The 18,990-nt window shown below is 37.9% G+C and overlaps 1 protein-coding gene and 1 long non-coding RNA gene across 2 annotated transcripts; one reads left to right on the forward strand and one right to left on the reverse strand.

The window, feature by feature from the left end:
- Positions 1–932: 932 nt before the first annotated feature.
- LOC144650301 (uncharacterized) lies at positions 933–14,329 on the reverse strand. The gene is made up of 3 exons (XR_013570089.1): positions 14,253–14,329; positions 11,693–11,770; positions 933–1,000 (listed from the first exon to the last, which is right to left on the reverse strand). It is a non-coding gene; the product is annotated as an uncharacterized LOC144650301 (long non-coding RNA).
- Positions 10,325–11,759, forward strand: LOC144650257 (uncharacterized). The gene has a single exon (XM_078509926.1). The coding sequence runs from the start codon at positions 10,335–10,337 to the stop codon at positions 10,992–10,994; it is 660 nt and encodes a 219-aa protein (XP_078366052.1). The 5' UTR covers positions 10,325–10,334; the 3' UTR covers positions 10,995–11,759.
- Positions 14,330–18,990: the final 4,661 nt, after the last annotated feature.

Raw genomic sequence — 18,990 nt, forward strand, 5'->3', positions numbered from 1 at the left:
ACAGCCAAAAACCATTCACCGGCCAGACTGATTCATATTTATCTTCTAAGGTATTCTAATCAAGATCAAATTCGTAAAAGATAACAACCTTCCTGGACAGTCAGATATTTACTTCTGATGATGTTTCAAAGAACGTATACAAAGATTAAGCAGAGCCTCATAAATATCATCTTGGGGGATTAAAGAAAAAGACGATATTGAATTTGCTTTCATTCACCATCATTTTCACTAAAATTACATAATTTTAGTTGTCCTTTTTGTTTTGCCAAGGTAAAAAGCTAGCAGATGGCAAACGTTTTGGTGGCTTTGGGCAGAAAAATCTTTGAATGAGTAGACACAATGCAAAGGTTTTATAGCCGAGCCTTGAGGCAACAAAAACAATGTGAAAGCCATTACCAAAGCAACAAATGCAATCCTGAAGCATTACAGCAGCACACTGGAAAATCCATGCCATGAAGAATGCTCCAAGGGGGCCTCTCATCTGTGCACTTATAGAATGATGTTGCAGATAGAGCTGATCTACACCAGCCAGTGAAAGATCCTTTGCCTCAAGCAATGGTTGAGGCCATACAGCCCCTGCTTCACTGACTGGGTGTAAAAACTGGTACATCCAAACAAGAAATGAGTAATTACACCATGTGGTCTGGGGAAAGTTAACTAAGATTGCAACAGTGCTATTATTTTTTAAGAGGCTTGAGACAAGCCTGCGAAAAAGGAAAAAAACTGAGGTCAAAAATTTAAACAAGCAAGCTGAACAAACTCGGAGTAAGACTGACACAGCTTCAGAATGTGAGGATGAACCAAAAACATCACAAGTGCAAGTTTACAGTATAGCCATAAACTATGTCATTAGAATGACAAATGAAGACCAGTGCGCCATTTTTCAGGAGTGTTGCACCAGTACTCCCAGGACTTGCTTGAACTCCTGCTGAATTGCTTCAGGGGACTTTTCATTATCCAGAAGATGCTCTTTGTCAATGCATTGGGACTATCCCTGAACCTACAAAGACAAATATTGTTCATGAAATTGTGAAAGAAGAAAGAGTAAAGTTGCAGTCAGACTGTAAACCCTTTGCTAAACATACAAAGATCTGGAAATCCTCCACAATTTTGATGAAGAGAATTGGTTCTCCCAACAAAACCCCATTATTAAGGCAATCATTGAAGCATTATCCTCAATTGAGAAAAATATTATTCAGCATTGCTTAGCACTGGAACATTTATACCATTTGAATGGTATGGAACTTGTTGGGCCATGCAGATTTATGAAGAGCATCAGTCTCCTGGCTGTTAGTAGTCAATATATGGTGGTTCCTAGTCCACACTGAAATCTTTGACGAAAGATCTCAGCTTCAGCCCAAACAAATTTCGTCCTGGAGATTGCATTATTGTGATTTACAATGATTAAATTGTCCAGCGTCAATGGAAGGTTAAAGTTGGACAGAAGGCTAGTGTTTATGCAGTGACAAGTGTGTACCAGGCAAAGGTGGACATTGAAGGCCCCTTACAAAACGGGAGTGATCTAGCTCCGAGAAAAAATGAAAGTGGTGTAGGTGAATGTAACATTGCAAGCTGCTGTTTTGCATGTTTATTTACATGCAGGTACTTTGTAAATGTATAACAGACAATTTCATTATTCCAAAGTGGGGGTCAAAGAATTGCATGCCATAATTCAGTCGTCGCCAAACAGACTGTTGTTTGACCATGAAATTCAAGTGATTTCCTTATTGAGACATCCCTGTTAACGTATCATACACTTGTAAGCAGATAAAGTAGAATGTTTCACTATCTGCAGAGTTCCCCACACGATTCAATCGCTTGTTTAGGGGACCAAAGTGGAGTGGAATACCCCAAGAACAACAGAGAGACCCTTTATATGTAATTTTGTTTCTCTTTTGTTAGTATTAAACTTCGAATTATCATGCGAATGAAGAGATAATGGGAAACTATACAGTCATGAGGATAATAATGACCACTGTAACTTTCTTCTAACTTATAAATGTTGCTGCTGTTGTGTAAATCATAACTGAAAAATTTATCTGTTTAGAGTATCTGATTTTGGGGAAGACTTTTGGGGAGGGGGATGGTGATATTGCAGAGTCACTGCCAGTTGATGACTATCCAGATGGACCTGTTGCATCCTACTTTGAGAAGGAGGATAATAGGATCTTTGTTTATTTAGGTGCTGTTTTCCTTGATTTAAGATGAAGTGAGAATGAACTAACTAAACCACCTGATGACTTCGACATTTGCCAAGTCTTGCAAAGTCATGCAGTGCCCAAGACTGCGCTGACTGATAAATTTTGTACTACGGGGAAGGTTTGTCAGACAGTGTTCCACAGCTGAAGCTTTTCTTACTCATTATGTGGAACAGAATATTTGTCACTTGGAGACCATGTTGCAAGCAATGCAGATGAAATTGTCCAAAATGTTACATAATACAAGCACCTTAGGGAAATCATCTCTACTTGGATATCATTGGTTCAGTTTAGTACCACTAGCACCTCTCTGCCCTCTTTGAAGTCGATGACCTGTCAGAAGAACATTTCTCTGTTGGGTTAATGTTGTGCTTAGATACATTTACTTTTTTTATTCATCACTTGGCTAGCAAGGTAGACTGCCAGCATGAGACAGAAAAACTAAATTTCAGTTTGTCAGAAATGCCTGTTGAAAGCCTTGCAAAGCTGAGGCATGTTGATGGGTGGCCCATTAGAAAGGAGCTGGAGCGTTGCGTTGTGTTTCCATTTACTGAGAGAAAAAAGCGGAGGAACTAAGGTGCACTGGAATCCCGCTAAATTGCCCTCAAAACCATGTAGGAGAAAGAACAACAGACAATGGAAAACCTAAAAGCATATGACAAATGAGCTGGCAAACATTTCCTTCAACTTCAAATTCAGCTGAACTTGAACGGGCTGCATAGACAGTTGAATTTAAAAAAGGAGCATGTCACTTCAGTAACCATGGCCAAAAGTCTATGACTTTATTTTCAGGTGAAGTTGTTCTTTGACCTAGAAAAAAAAATGAAAATGAGCTTTCTGTGTCAGTTTGAAAGCCTCGCATGCCTCAAAATATACATTAAGAAACTTAATCCAAACTGCAAAGCACTCTTTCAGTATCCAAAATGAAATGGGAAGCAGTATGGGCATTTTCTAACAAACCCTATGGGGTTCCACAATCTGACAGGAATTATGAAAGAAATTTCCCAACCAGCATGTTTATCAGAAGTTTATTCCAACCACAGTGTTGAAACAACTGCAATCATGCTGTTGTCCGACGCATAGGTTCCATTACGCAACATCATGGCCACACAACACTGGAGCAAGCCTCAAACACTACAACGCCTGTCTTTCAAGTGAACAACTGACATCCTGTTCCGATATCAGTGCAATGTATACATATTTATATCCAAGAACTAACACCAAACATTTCACTTGACAATGACATCCAACGATGGCTCAACAAGTCAGAGAGAGGAGCATGGCTGAATTTGAAAGAAAATTTCTCGAGGCAGAGGAAGAGAAAGAGAAGACTCAGAAACACAGTCAGATGCAATGGGAATCCAGTACGTTTCCAAAAAAAAAATTGTTAACTTACTACCAACCTTTTAGAACCCTTCGATCATCATACTCTTATGTCTTAACCATATCAATTTCCACCTCAAGTCGTATGGATCTTGAGCTTTTGCCGGTTCCTCACCTGAACTCTGCAACAGTCTGGCTGTTTTATCTGCTCATGTGACAATTTCACTTTTTTTAAATCCAAACTCAAAACTTATCTTTTTGAAAATTATTATTCTTAGCGATTTTTACTTTTATTACTTTTAATGCACATTTTTTTAACTGTTAAGATTTATACATCTCATTTTAAAGAATTTTTTTCCATTTTAAAATATTATTTTCAGTAGTTTTTTTACCATCATTGTTAGTGCTAGTTATCATTGTGATCTTTACTTGTGAGACTTGTTTCGTGTTCTGACTTGTATGACCAGTGTTGTACTTTTTTGGGAAGGCTAATCATTAGATAAAGTTGCTGTTTTCTAGTTGCAAATGTCCCATTGTTTACTTTTGGCCGTTACCAAACCAGAACAGTGCATCTGCTGCAAAAACATTGATCCTGTGGGTAAAGTTATGACTCAAGTAGATCTTGAGGAGAGATGCACGACTCTCCACCCTTTAATCTTTATTTAAAAAAGACACCAATATTTATTAGTTTATAATTAACCAAAGCACTTTATCCTGGTTTAATGATGTGTGCTTCAACTGCTGCCGCACTCTTTTTAGGACTCTTTTTAGCCTAGGATACAAGAGTGAAGCAGAGGAAGTTTTTATTTTTTTTATAACTGTGTATTTTGAAGTAAGATCTTCTGGTAATTTCCAAGTACTCGTTTAATTAGCGAATATTAAAGTGTGCCAAGTTAGTCAACAATAAAAACTCTGGATCAAAAAATGCATGAAAACAGCCATGAGACTCTAATGGACTTAAACCAGCATCCCTAGAAAATTGTTCATCTATACTCTTCGGAAATGGAAAGCATAGAAGTTTCCCGCTATAGAGATAACAAGAATGACCTGTTACAAGTAACACTTTTCAGATTTTCTATTTGTCTAAGTTTAGTAAGCTTAAAGAAGAAAATCAAAACATCAAGTCACTTTTTATCATTATTTTTTTGCTAAAATGTTTTTTTCAAAATCTACTACTATTAGTAAGCTTTAGCCTAACTTATAGGTTCAGATGTGGTATTCCTGGGCGAAACTCAAATAGGACTCTCTATTTTTTAACAGTATGAGCTGATGCCAAACAAAGAATGCATTCTGGTCAGCATCAACAACTAACAAAAAGACAATAACCCCAATGGCCTCTTTCGAGAAAGATACTTTTGATCCAGCAAAGTTTTTTCAGTACAATTCTTCAGGCCTAAAATTCAAGGACTTTTCAAGGACTTTCCACAACCCTTATTGGAAATCACCAAACACCACTGCTGTCACATCACCAAATACCATTGTCACCTTATCTACTTCCCTCTGTACTCAAGCCACAAGTTCCATTACATCAACCTCTCGTCAGCCTACATCAACAACTCCCACCTGTTGCTTCCCCTGCTGGGGTTCTTTTGTTGAGCATTTCATCTTCATCTGGCACATTATTTCACAAGGTGAAATGCGACTAAACAGTAACAACTAGGTTTATAACTTAGGTTGATACCTTTGTTATCCACATTTTGTTCTTCGGAAAATTGTAAATTTTAAATGACTAAAATAGTTTTTACCAACGTGTGACATAAAAGTAAAAAACAATTTGTAATTTGACCTTTGCAGATACTCAGTTCAAAATGACAGTCCCTCGCAAAAACAGTGTCATACATGCTGTTTGCCATCTTTCCTCACAACAAGAGGTCCACGGTCATGTTGTGACACCTGGAAATATAGTAGCTGAGGTGCTACGAAGCCTGAGGCCAGGGTTACTTCCTTTGTGTCCAGGAGGATTTAATAAACAACCCAGTATGCGTTAGCGGATTTTATCAATGGCCTTCCAGCCATATTGTTCTGAAACGTTATGGAATGCACTATTCTCTAAGGGATTCCGAAAACAAACTGGTTGTACCTCATCCACGAACTAACTATATAAAAATAGCTTAAGTTACAGTGGTGCAACTCTCTGGAACAGCCTACCCTGCACTCTCAGGATGATAAAATCCTATAATCAATTTAAAAGCAAAGTTAGACCTGGCGTTCATGGAAACAGGATTAGTTTAATATTTGAATTAGGATTTACTACTTCAATTTTTATTAATTAGTTTTTAGCATGGACTGTTGGTTAATAGCTTATTTATATTAATTTTTATTATAACTTTAAATACTAGTAATACCTGATGATTTTTAACCATGTATAAAGAAATGTTAAATGTTGAATAAATGAATAAATAATAATATGGAAATAATATGGTGCGGGAAGTCGAGCTAACTGTCTTAGAATCATGATAGGGGAGTACAATTCACGTTTGTATTTAAATCGATTGTTTATTAAACGATCTGTCATTTGGGGTTTATTGTTTGTTTGTTTTTTCCTTTCAATGGCACGCTAGATTTAGGTCATTTGTCTTTCTGTTGATTTTTTTTTTTAATTTAAATATGGGGAATGTTGTAAAAAGCTTACTCTACCTCGAGTTCTACCTTAACCGTCACCACAGCTTGTCTTCGTTCCAAAATGCCCCTTGCTGGACAACAACACTTTTTCCCAGGCAATTTCAAAGGCTTTGACAGACTCGCTACCTGCTCTGCTGTCTTCCCTTTGAGGGCACGCGGGGGGAAATATGCCCACAGCTTCTGGTTCTGTTGCATCTTCTAACTCAACACCATCAGTATCACCCTTGCCTTCTACCAGTCCATGCCAGTCCACCACATCAACAGGTATGCTGGTCATTCCATCTTTTATTTCTACTTACAGCACCTTGGGTTCCCCTTCCATGCTGCAAGAAGATCCTTGATAGAATGATGGGAATATTAAATCTTCAGGAGCTGGTGTTATACATTGATTACTTCCCGCTGGATTTTTCACAGGTGCAAATGTAGTTGATGTAATGCTGAATTGCTACAGAATTCAAATGAGTTTCAGTGTTGTCTCAAGATTGAGGATGGTGTTGGTTGCCTGAGGACCTTTTACCTCAAAATCGTAGTTTTCTACTTAAAGACACAACAAAGGAGTAATAAAAACTTACAGAGATGGTTTTGACTGACAAAGATTAAGACAGATTACAAACAAGAAGCCTAAAAAAACTTGCCATTTTTTTTAAGAGGCATTGTCTGTGATGTCGCAAACGCGGCATTTGACAGTTTTGAGTGGCCGCTACAGTGTGTTGAATGAATTAAGCGCACTGTTGATGTAATGTGTTTGTTCTTTAATGCTTAATTCGTAATAGTATTATCAGAGAAATTGGATCACGATTGTTTTTTTTTGCTGTACTGGTTTGTTAATACTCTTTCGCCTGTTTCTAATGTGCTTTAGTTTCTGTGGTTTTTTCTGGGGGTTTTTTTTTTTTTTTTTTTGGTTTCCCTCTTTTGTTTTTTTTTTTTTTTTTTTTTTTTTTTTAAAAAAATTTTGGGGGGGGGTCCCCCCCCCCCTTGTACATGTTTTATCCCCTTTTTAGATAAGATTATCCATTGACCGACCTGCCAACACAAGTCATGTCATTGTGTATTTAATCCATGACACATTGGTAGAAGATACTCAACAGGACAAGGAGTATACTTCCTTGGAAAAATTGGAGAGAAGCATTCTTCAAGCAATTAAGTGTGATGAAAAAAATGTAAGTAGTATTCTTTGAAGTTAAAAAACATTGTTAACTCAACTCTACATATGAGACACAAGTGGAAGGTTGATAAGTATTTGGGTTGATCCACATGAAATGGAAAGCATGCCACAGCCGCTGATGAAGTTCGAGAGAGACCTGTCTCAAATTCCTCAACTACCCATGAAGTGCTGATGAAACAGGACAATGTAGAAACCCAGTTACCAACAACGTGGAAGAAAACCATGTGACATTAAAATTGAATGACCTTGTGGAGACAAATTATGTTGGAAATGCAGCTCACAGTAAACCTGTTATTTAAAGATCACTTTGAAAGCAGCTTTGTTTTGTTGGAAAACGTCTTAAAACTGTTTTGTTTCTAAAATTGAATTTAAGTGATCCTAGGTAGGATAAACATTTGGGATAGTTGTAAATGTTAATACAATAGTAACTTCATTACCCCAAAAAGTAAACTAAGCCATGGTTATAGACATAACAGCAAATATAGATAAGTCAGATGAACAAGAATAAAAGCATTTTGTATCAGTGGCACTTAAAAAGTATCTGATTTACTTTACATGTACATGAAAATTGTTATTTATTTATTTATACATTAATTAACTTTATTTATTAATACTTTTTGCTGTTTTACAGTCTCAAAGGCAAACAGCAAAAGTTGAAAAGGAAATTTGACCAACATCAATTCCACTTATGACCATGAATCCCCCAGACCGCAACTTTGTATGGAGAAAAAGAAACATCCTATAAGAGACCTACGACAGCATCCGGTGGACCAAAGTCCTACCAAAAGCTGTCTGGAATATTTGGAAGAAAATTCTTGGACCAGCTTTAAAGATAGCGATTGAAGAGGGAAACAAAGCCACACTTATTAGAGATAAACTAATCATGAATGGCAGAAGATATTTGCCAGACAAGATTCCTCAGCATGGTCTTGTTATGAGACGTATACTAGCAATCAAAACCTCCCATACTGCACAACACAATCTGTAAGTGATGTACCCACTGAACCCAAGAAACAAGGTGTATTTTTGACTAGTCAAAGTGTATTTTCTGCAAAAATGCAACACAGAAAAAGAAGAGGCAGCAGCTAAATATTGTCACCCATGAAGCATGTAACAGATTCCTTAGCGCTGGAGAGGGCAAGGTTAAATCGTTGACAAAGGAAAAATGCAGAGTAAAATGTTAAAAACATTAGTGTACTTTTAAATATTTATAGTCATTGATGAATGTGTCCTTAAAGAAAAGTGGAAAGACAAAAGTCGAAAATCAGAAGACAAAACATGAAAGAGTACTGCTCAGCTATTAACAAAGGATGAAGAGGGATTGCATGCTGTCCATTTTTCTTATCGGGGGGGGGGGGGTATGTGACTGGGAAAGCAGCTTAGTTCACGCTGAACTTTTTGTTGCTCATCTTGCCATTTTGTGGCATTACATGAGGTTGCACAAAAACAATTTCTCACACTTGACAATACATGTTTCTTATTGTGAAAACTCATTTGTAGGAAAATGTGATATTGTAATCCTATCCTGCCCGTGAACTTCACCACTCACAGAATTTGATCTGAGCATGACTTCATATCTTAGGGGGACGAGCAGAGGAGGGGGGGGACGAGGGGAGAACTGAGGGGGAGGAAGAAATGGTGAGATTTGTTGGTCCGCCATCTTGGGGCAGCCCAAGAAGTAGCTAGCCCACACAACAAGAGAAAGCACCTCGGGGACACAGCGGCGCGCGCCGCCGGGGAAAGAGAGCGGCGAACTGACGAGGACGAGGAGAACGCCTGTCAGGTGAGGTGCGCGTGATGAAAACATAATAGTCAAAGTGTTTATGGAATCGAAATAACGATTTTAAAAGGTTAAATATCTGGGGATTCTGCTAGATGTTGTTATATTTAATTTGCTGGAATTTATAGATCACTAAGCATTGAGAGAGCTTCATTTGTGATCCCTTCTGTCAACAGAATGTTTTCATATAATACTAGGTGATTTTAACATTGATTTAAAAATGGTGTACAAAGCAGCAGTAAATATAAACAAATGATTGTAAAATATGGATACAAACAAACTTATTTCAAGCTTTACCACTGATAACAGAACTACAATTGATCACATTTATACAAATTTTAAAAAATCAAGAGTCCAAACTGATGTTCTCGAGACACACTTAAGTGACCTTAAAGCTGTGTGGTTAGCAACTAAAAAAGAGTATATACATTTGTGTAGGCTATGATAACAAGTAAATGATTTAAAAAGCATAATGTACATGTAGAAAGATGTGTTTCAGAAAAAAGAAAAAAGAAGGTGAATTCAGTAACTACATATGTTGCATTAAACTGTGTAGTTAATCAGTCTTGGTATCTAAACAAATATGTGTAAAACAATTATTAAATTTTTAACTATTGATTCTTTCTTTTATTATGTTTACAGAACAGAAATAAAAAACAACAGAAAACATCCAAAATACAGTTTTCAAAGAATCCACTGACTGCTGTGTTTTGTCCTAATTGCTTCAATATGTTTAATCTGCACTTTGTCAAGAAGCAGCATGAATGTGTGAATGTGGCTTTTGCATTGGAACTGGTTACACTGGAACTGGTTATTGCTATCAGTATGCAATATGTACATAATAAAAAGCCCAATCCTCACTTTGAATGGCAGTCATATTTAAACAAAACACAGCGAAAACCATGTAGCAATAGCATCTAGTAAGTTTAAAAAAACTGTGTAAACATCTCTGGATTTGCTACAAAAGGCCCTTCAATTCAAATTCATCACTGGCAAACCACTGTATCAACTCTACTTCCTAGACTCTACATATACCATTGCTTTACTGGAACGTCCTCGCCTTAGTATGCATTGCATACCGGTTATTCATTATGATGTGGTGTTTATTTTAATGAATAATAGGCTCAAAAAGAAAATGCAGTTATAATTATAAGTTTGAGCAAGCCCAGAATAAAGTACATTGTATTTCCTTGATTGGAATAATGTTAAAGATATTGAAAATGACTTCTAAGATAAGCCATAAAACATGTTTCTTTTTTTAAAAGTCAAATGTTCAGTTGCCCTGTTACTATTGACAAGAAATAAATTGAATTTTAAATTAACACTGACCAAACTCGAATTTACCACATCAGTATTTGAAGAACTTCACCAAAGGCAGCAGGATGAATTACGTTTGGCCATCGCTGGAGTAAGCGAAGAGTATGAACTTTCTGAGTTTGTGTCTCACCTTGCGGTCTCAACCGATACTTGGTTTCAATGGTCAACCAAAAAAAGAGAGAAGTATGTTGTGGACCTGAACAAAATATCCATAGAAGAAGCACTAGATGGAAAAAGCATCCCTGAGTCTAACATACCAAGTCAATTACCAGAGAAAGAATTGGTCGAGCTGTCTGTGGATGTCCCCACATTTCTGGAGCAACATCTGGGATACAAATCGGCTACAGCAAAGCATGTCGCGGAAAACGCACTGTTGTTACTAAACCACCCACTCGCCATCCGGGAGCAGCCAACTTTAAACCCAACTAGTAACAAGGTCGAAGTTGCTGCAGTGCACGCCAAGAATGGTAGAGTACAGTGTACCGTGAACACACATTTCGTATCGTGCAATTGTCCAAGCTACAAGTTTGATAGTATATGTAAACATTCCATTGCCGTCACTCAGTTGAAACCAAAACACGGAAAGTGAAAAATACATCAAATAACAGAATTGTGAATAAAAAACAAACCAATAGTTTATTAATTCAAAATATTTGTCACCTTTTAAAGAGAGCGATTGACATTTCATGTGAGGCTGTGATTGAAAACGCGTAAATATTGAACAATGTCATCTTCCTTTGAAAGTGCGTAAGTTTACGTTTACGTTTACATTCGGATTCTCTTGTTGTCGGAGATTCCGGCTCCACGTGAAAATGTCATTGAAAAAACGGAGGGTAAAAGTGGATAAACGAATTAAACTCTATCCCTTCTTATCTTCTGGCTGTGCTTTAAGGTAAGATTATGTTTAGCTGAAGAAACGACAGTTTGGGCTCCAGCATTTCACTTTCGAATCGACAAGTGACCTGGATGATGCATGAAGGACATTGCACAAGACTCATGTGGCCCAGTAATAGTCACACATGGACTTTCCATTGTTGAACTATGAACACTTTCCACACAAATAAAATCGGCGATCAGTTAACTGTAATGCTGTTTAATCAGCAACATGTCAATAAACACAGATCAGTCCTACAGGGCTTGTATGCGCTATTACACTACTTTGTATGACAAATTCGTATTAGGAACAATTTTTGTTGTTTCCTAAGCCCTCCCCCCCCTCCCCCCCCCTCAACAACCTACAACAGAAAAATCTTGTTCCCCGGCTACATTTTTCATTTCCCCACCTACTTGAAAAATTAGTGACAGCCCTGGTTCATGCCAACTGAGGAGTGTACCAAACAGGTTCCACAGCATTTGTTCGGAAGTCTGGAAATAAAGAAAAAATAATTAGAAAAAGGTATGATAAATGCAAGCTACAACCAACTCTCGATTAGTGAAAACTTCCATTAAGAAATATCAATCAACATTGAAATTTCATTCAGTCATTATGGTAGCATTTGGAGATGACAATGAAATTATTATGTAACAAAATGCAATGAACACGTATTTGACTCCTTTTACTTCAAAGGCCTTTAAACAATTTCAAAGACCCAGTCTTAGATCCTCTGTACTTTTTTCTGCAAGAGAACTTGCAATCTTTACTTTAAGAAAAACAGATGACCAACATAACATTTAATAATGTACACCATTTCCAAGTGGCATAATTTGTGTAAAACTATCAAACATATTGAAATAAATAAAAATGAAAGTACATTTAAAATTACTTTCTGTATTATAATTTTGTAAGAGCATGAGTACATTAAACAAAATTTGTTGTTGTTTTTGTTAAATAGGAACTGAGTTTAACCCACTCAAAGTAATTGATACTCTCTGAATTTTAAGCAATTGCCGTTGCCATAGGTAAACTTGAACTTAGTTTCCTTTGTGTAGCGTCTTTCTATTTTAATTCATTCAATTGCTGTATATTACAGCCAGGATGCTTGCTTTTCAGACTGGCAGCATTCCTTCACACAAAAAGTCTGGAAGATGCATTGTGTAGTTGTTTACAAGGCCATGTTAGACTTGCAAAAACAGACAAATAAGACCTACATTGTAAGAATTCATCAAGTTATGTTGTGGACAACAGTTAACTAATATTATTATACATTGTAGTCATTAGCTGTCTTCTTATTGGCTAAGAGCCTACAGCTAATTCTGGGAATCCACCCAACCTACAGATTAGTGAATAATCTGCCCGGGGGGGGGCACTCCCATACATGAGCTATATAGGTATGTGCCGCTGTGAAGGGTATGGTTTTCAAGCAGTTTAGTCTGGGATAGGGTATAGATATCAGATAGTTTTGGTCTAGAAAAGGGTAGCATTTGCCGGGAAACCGATCGACGGTATGACGAATATAGTCCAGAAACTCGGAAGAGAAAGAGACTTTCCTGAACGTAAATAAAATCATCGCAGCATCGTTGTTCACAGATGGTTTCCATTAAAACACTGATAATGATACAGTTCTAACAAAATGCAAGTCTGGGATAGGGTAGGGATTTTCAGTGTCTAGTCTAGTATAGGGTTGCAAAAATCAGCTGAACATGGTCTGGTATAGGGTAAGGGCTTCAAATCTCCAGCGGCACACCTCCACCCAAAAATATACCGGGTGCCCCCCCCCCCCCGGGATAATCTGCTAGCAGATTATTCACTAATCTGTAGGTTGCACGCACAATGCATGATTTCCAAGAGCAATGTGTCAGGCATCTGGCAGCAAAGGAAATTCATAGTTCGTTGATTCGCCATTTCAACTGAGCAAAAATTTGACCCAAGTTGAAAAATTATTGGACCATAAAGTCACGGAAGACACAAAATGATTGACAAAAATTGGGAGGAACTAATTCCACAAAATACTTTGGGGAAAAAGCAGGACCACAAGCAGGAATTAGCACAAGTGTTGAAACAAGTTGAAATTGTTATTAGATTAGAATCTACAGTTATTAGATTCGGTTTTTGTAATATCCGGAATAATCATGGTCGAGGCAAGTGTTAACACTTACCTCGACCTTTATTATTCCGGATATTACAAAGACCTCATCCAATAATTGTTTACAATACTGTATAAATTCTTTTGAAATTTGTACTCGATAAACAAGACCATAATGAACAACTTTTAGCTATAAATTCCCACAAATTGAAAGCGAGACCATGCTGAAAGGAATTATTATATCTGGAGTTTTTTTATGTAGTAGCAGCTAAAATCAATGGCATGTTTTTACTTGAAAACTAAAATGAAAAATGAAAACAGTAGCCATCCACTTTAAATGCACAGGAACTGTCACCCAAGGTTCAAAAATTAAAAGTTGGTTCCAGAATGAACTTCGTACGTTTAGTGAAGTCTACCACTCTAACTAACGGTGTCTTAACGTATTTTACAAAACAAAACAAAGAGAATGCAGTTGTCGCTGCTTTTCGAATTGTCGAAGAAATGGCCTGTGCAAACCGAAGTCCGGGTGACCCGGTTTCGAGCGAAGCGCTCGCGAATTATTCAATGACCTTCAATGAAATCTTTCATCTGTGTGTGAGCAAAGTTGTGGCTAACTATTTTACAAGTCTTGTATGAAAAAAAAAAAACGCACAGGTACTATAATTTGCGTCGTAAAATGAGTGCTTTGGGTTTTGCCTGACAAGAACGACACTCGAGAAATTTGCAGCCAAAACGACAAACTGGCGCGTGGACGGTCATCCGGGAAGGCTCATTTTTATCATATCGAAGATTCGAGTGAAACAGGCTTATTTGAAGTCACAAAGCCTAAGCAGTGTTTGCAACATGTTAAAGCGCTGAAATATTGGACAGCATTGTAATCTTACCTCCAACTTGAACGCCGAAACACAGCAAAATCATCTCACTTCACATCACACCTCTGAACCGCGCATTTGGACGACTGAGCATCTTCTACTTCATGTAACACATATTTATATCGCCTCTAGAGCCCAGTGCCCCTTAGGCTTGTTTACCAGTTCACCGCGGTCAAACGTGCCCTATTTCGGTGAATTTCGTTCATATTGAAGTGTAAGTAAGAGCAAGGATAGATAAAATAGTTGCTGAATGTAAATATATTCCCGTTCTTTCAGGTAAACGAGTATTTTTACATCCGCATCCGAACCAAAGTGCTTTGACTAATGGCGCCGACAAGTCCACACATCGTTATGTCAATTCAGAGATTCCAACCCTCCCGATTTGATCGGGAGTCTCCCGATTTAATGCGTTGCCTCCCGCTTTCCCGATTTATATCAGATTCTCCCGATTTATCATGAAATTCTGAAAACAAGAGAAAAATTGCTTATTTTTAGTACTTTTTGCGATCTGAGTGTAACAAAAGTAAAGAAAAGTACCAAAAATGTTTGTGAAAAGAATAAAGACCTTATAGAATAACTCAGAAATGATGTCAAAATGCCGGAAATGGCACTTGAGAGAACCTAAATTTGCAAAATTTCCCGGTGGAACATGCTTCCAGACCCCCCTAGAGGCGCACACCTTCAGCACTAAAAATACTCCCTTTTTTCCTTCAAAAAGGGTTGGAATCTCTGTTATGTTCAAACACGTACAACTTTTTAGTAAAGCTCCAAAAAACCATAGTTAGTCTACTAACTATGAAAAAACTTAGTAAATCGTCAGGATACCGGTTATGTATCGAACATTGAACTGTGAAAAATAAAACCTTATCTTTGAAGTACTTTTCTTATTTTTGCATATTTCTGTCGTTTGACCGCGGTCGAGATTACCAGCCGCTGTTTGAGTATACAGTCAACTCGGATACCTACAGCATGAATAAAATCATGAAGCAATATTTTGCTTGACCTGCATCTTTTAAAACGGTTATTTCCTTATTTCTCAGCTGTTATGGGTGCGATTAAGCTCAAATTTTACAGAGACATAAAGAAATGATGAAAGATTATGAATGTTATATTTTATGTGGTAGATTGTATTTAACGGCAATATTATAGCCTCGTTAGTGCCAAATTGGGAAGAACATGATTTTGTGGCAGAGTTTGCGGAACGAGTAGGAGACAGCACACTGTGATCTTGTCAAAAACTTATCAGTTAATACCTCTAGAGTGTCATAACAGAAGCGGATTTTTAATTTAAGGTTTGCCAGGAAGTTATGATGGTTTAAGTGCGCAAATTTGAATTTAATGTCTTCTACCTCTTTCTAAAAGCGCTGTTTTAAAATTACGCTTCTGTTATGACACACTACAGTACTCATAGTTTACATATCTGCAGTGGCAAGTCATGAAGTTCTGTATTCGCGCTGTATTCTCTGCCACAAAATTGTCGGAAAAGTCCAAACTTTGAAATTTTCCGAAGTTGTCCCGACCTAAACAAGATCATTTTGCAAAGGAGAGATGTAATTATGGTAATTATATTTCACGCTTTTATGGTGAGAACAATGCGTTTTTAAAAAGGACACGACTGTTTATGCCGAATATTATTGTGATTTCTATGAGTTGCAGGAATATTCAAATTTGAATGAAAATAAGCTCATAGACTTCCTACAATGTAAATAAACGTATAACGCAAAGTGTTGTTTTAAATTGGTTAAAATATCAAAGAAACAGATATTTTTTTTCAAAACACGCGCACGGGCTCATATTTTTATCCAGTCATAAATATCTCGTAAAGTTGTCGATGTCACAGTCAGTCGTTGCAATTCGTTCATGCGCTTTAAATAAATGCATAATGATGAGGCTAGGTGTCCCCCGCGACCTTAACGGGCACCTCTATAAGACGGACAACTGGTGATGGTCCCTGCCGTTTTTTAGTCATTTTACTGTAAAAAAAACTCTCTGTAAGACGGACACCTCTCTAAGACGGACAACGGACACTTTGAAACCGCCAACGGACACGCACAAAAAGTTATTTTTTTGGTAAATAATACTTCAAAACTTGGTATCGACATGTTGTCTAGTAAGTCAGCGCCTTTAGAATACTGTACCAAACTTACCAAAAAACAATCCGCTATAACGTATTACTTTTCTACCTATAGCCCAGTAAAGTTATGCCAGGAGGTCAAAATGCTTGCAACAGAATTTTTCTTTTCATAGTGTTTGCTTTTAAGGCATGTATATTAACATACTAAAAGTCAACAAAAATCAACTTATGGGAAATACGTAAAAAAATCATGTAATGACGACTGCCATGTTTTTATGCAAATTAGCCATTGTAAACTGTTCGATCAAGACATTTACTACTTGTATTTACAATTAACATGTAAAAGCATTGTGCTTTTATGTAAAGTGTACATTTAAGTTCTACCATGGACCGTTTTTTAAAAAATATTCAACAAAAAAGTTTAAAATAGCAATTTATCAACCCTTGCTGGTCAGTAACTGGACTACCTTCAGACATAAAAATCACTGATTATCTATCGGTACCTTTCTAACAGTACTGAAATTAAATCATATGGCATTGACTGCGTCCTTTGTATCACTATCTGGATCTGTCAGAGCTGGTGTGAATTAAAACAAGCACTTCCACGACACCCTCCAAAAGCAGGTGAACAGTCAAGTCCGTGCTTTCTGTAACTGCCGATTGAGCAATGTTACAGTCCACCTTGCAGTTACATCTGATAACGCGGAGGAGAGTTTCCAGTGCAGGAGTTATGTCGGTCATTTCCGGAGTTAGGGTACTATCTGTTTTTTTTTTTCCTATCCCTAGGCACACGGTGGAAGCTCTTGATTCCCAGTTTAGTGTTGCACCTGGTAATACATGCGAAGGGAATGAAATTTCGCTGCAGACGACGTCGGAGGCAAGGATATAACAGGCCTCCAAACTGTTGCTCACCTTGCCGCCATACAACTCTACCAATGCGCGTTCTCCTGCTTTGATAACATCTGTTTTCAACGAATTGCCATTATAAAATACTTCGGTACGCTGCTACAACTGTGATCACTTCTTAAGACCGACGGCCTTTCCAAATACCAAGCAGACGTGACGTGGTTTCACATCCCAGCAGCGCGTGTAGACACGGAAGATGTCTGCAGAGGTTTGATCCGAGTACAGAACAAGTAGCTTGGATGTCCCGGCAAACCTTGCCTTGCGTGGACTCCTCGTTTCGGCTTTGGTTTGAAGAAAAGTTTCTTATTGCTGTTGTTTCCATGATCGCAGAGTAAATTTAAAATGTCTGTGTCATCTGCGATGACGACGCTGTCTCTAGTAGCAGATACAGAGACCGCAGGTTGAGCTATCAAGATATCAGCATCACCTGCACCAGGGATGATGTCAAACCTCACCTCCTTTAACTTCTCACTCAGCATGTTGATGAAACGTTGTTTATTCTGTTTGTCTCGCAGAAAAACGTCTTTCTTTACAGTGAGTGTGCTCAGAAGATCACAATGTAAAGCTACAGTGTTGTTTGATCCTCTTCTTGAGTGGGTTGCGTCTTTAACTGAAGGCCCATTGCAATAACCGTCAAAAACAACAATACACCTGTCATAATTTTGAGAAACGTATTGAACATGGCAGCTACAGATGTCATAAAAAGGTTGTACCGTGTTTCCATGGGATACGATGAAGCAGTAGTGCTTCTCCATCAAGAACATAGAGTGGTTGGCTAGGTTGTGACATTTCTTCAAGTTTTACCTCCTTCCAAAATCCATCAGCTAGCACTGGTTTATCTGCTTGTCTTGGGACAAATGTGGTTTCAAACAAAGCAACAGGGTAGCTGCAAAGTTCGTACTTGAACAGGTCTTGTAAGTCCATTAATTCATTTGTGGCAACGACGAGCAATCGCTAAAAGAGCAACTGTGAATCAATTTGCACATGATCTTTGTGATTGCCACAGTCGCTTTTGATCCAAAGGTGGTAGCTTGTTGCTTTCGTTTAAAAGAATACTCATTGATACTCTTTCCTGCACAGACTTAAGGATCGTCCAGCACGATAAACATTTACAGATTCCTGTGCTACAACTCCTGATACTATGATTCTTAGTCAGGAAAAGAGGTTCCTTTCCCTTGGAAAAAAGGTTCCTTATCCGTAGAAAGCAGGCTAGTTTCTCTGTATCCTTGTAGTCTTTCTTCTATCGAGTGTCTAAAGCTTCTACGTGTTGCTCGCTAGTGTTGTAAGCGACGCTGGTAAAATCTTGCATAGACCTGTTCACGTCGCAACAGACAGGCATAGACTTGACCCACACTAATCTTTGCAGCTTAATCATTCGTCTTTCTTTTGTAAGGTCGCCAGTTGATTTGATGCTGCGCATCAGCGTTTCTTCAGTTATGAAATTAGTTGAAAGACCATCCCAAAATTCATCAGTGCGGCGAACAACATGCAGACCATTCAAAAAATGAAAAAGGAATCTGGATGGTCAGTTTGCAGTGTAACCATTTGGCGAAGGTACACGTATATCGTTTTGGTATACAAATTACCGCATTTATTCGATTAAGCGCCCGACCTCGAATAAGCGCCCACCCCGTCGTAGGTAGGAAAAGTTAATAAGCGCCCAGCCTCGAATAAGCGCCTACCCCTACCGCCAAGAAAAAACTGAAGTGCGCAAGATGCCTAGGACACCTGTAGGAGTATTGATTGACTAAGTACTACTAAGAGACCCCT

Source organism: Oculina patagonica, chromosome 4, assembly GCF_052425735.1.
Source record: "Oculina patagonica isolate OP01 chromosome 4, crgOcupat, whole genome shotgun sequence".
Lineage (NCBI taxonomy): Eukaryota > Metazoa > Cnidaria > Anthozoa > Scleractinia > Oculinidae > Oculina > Oculina patagonica.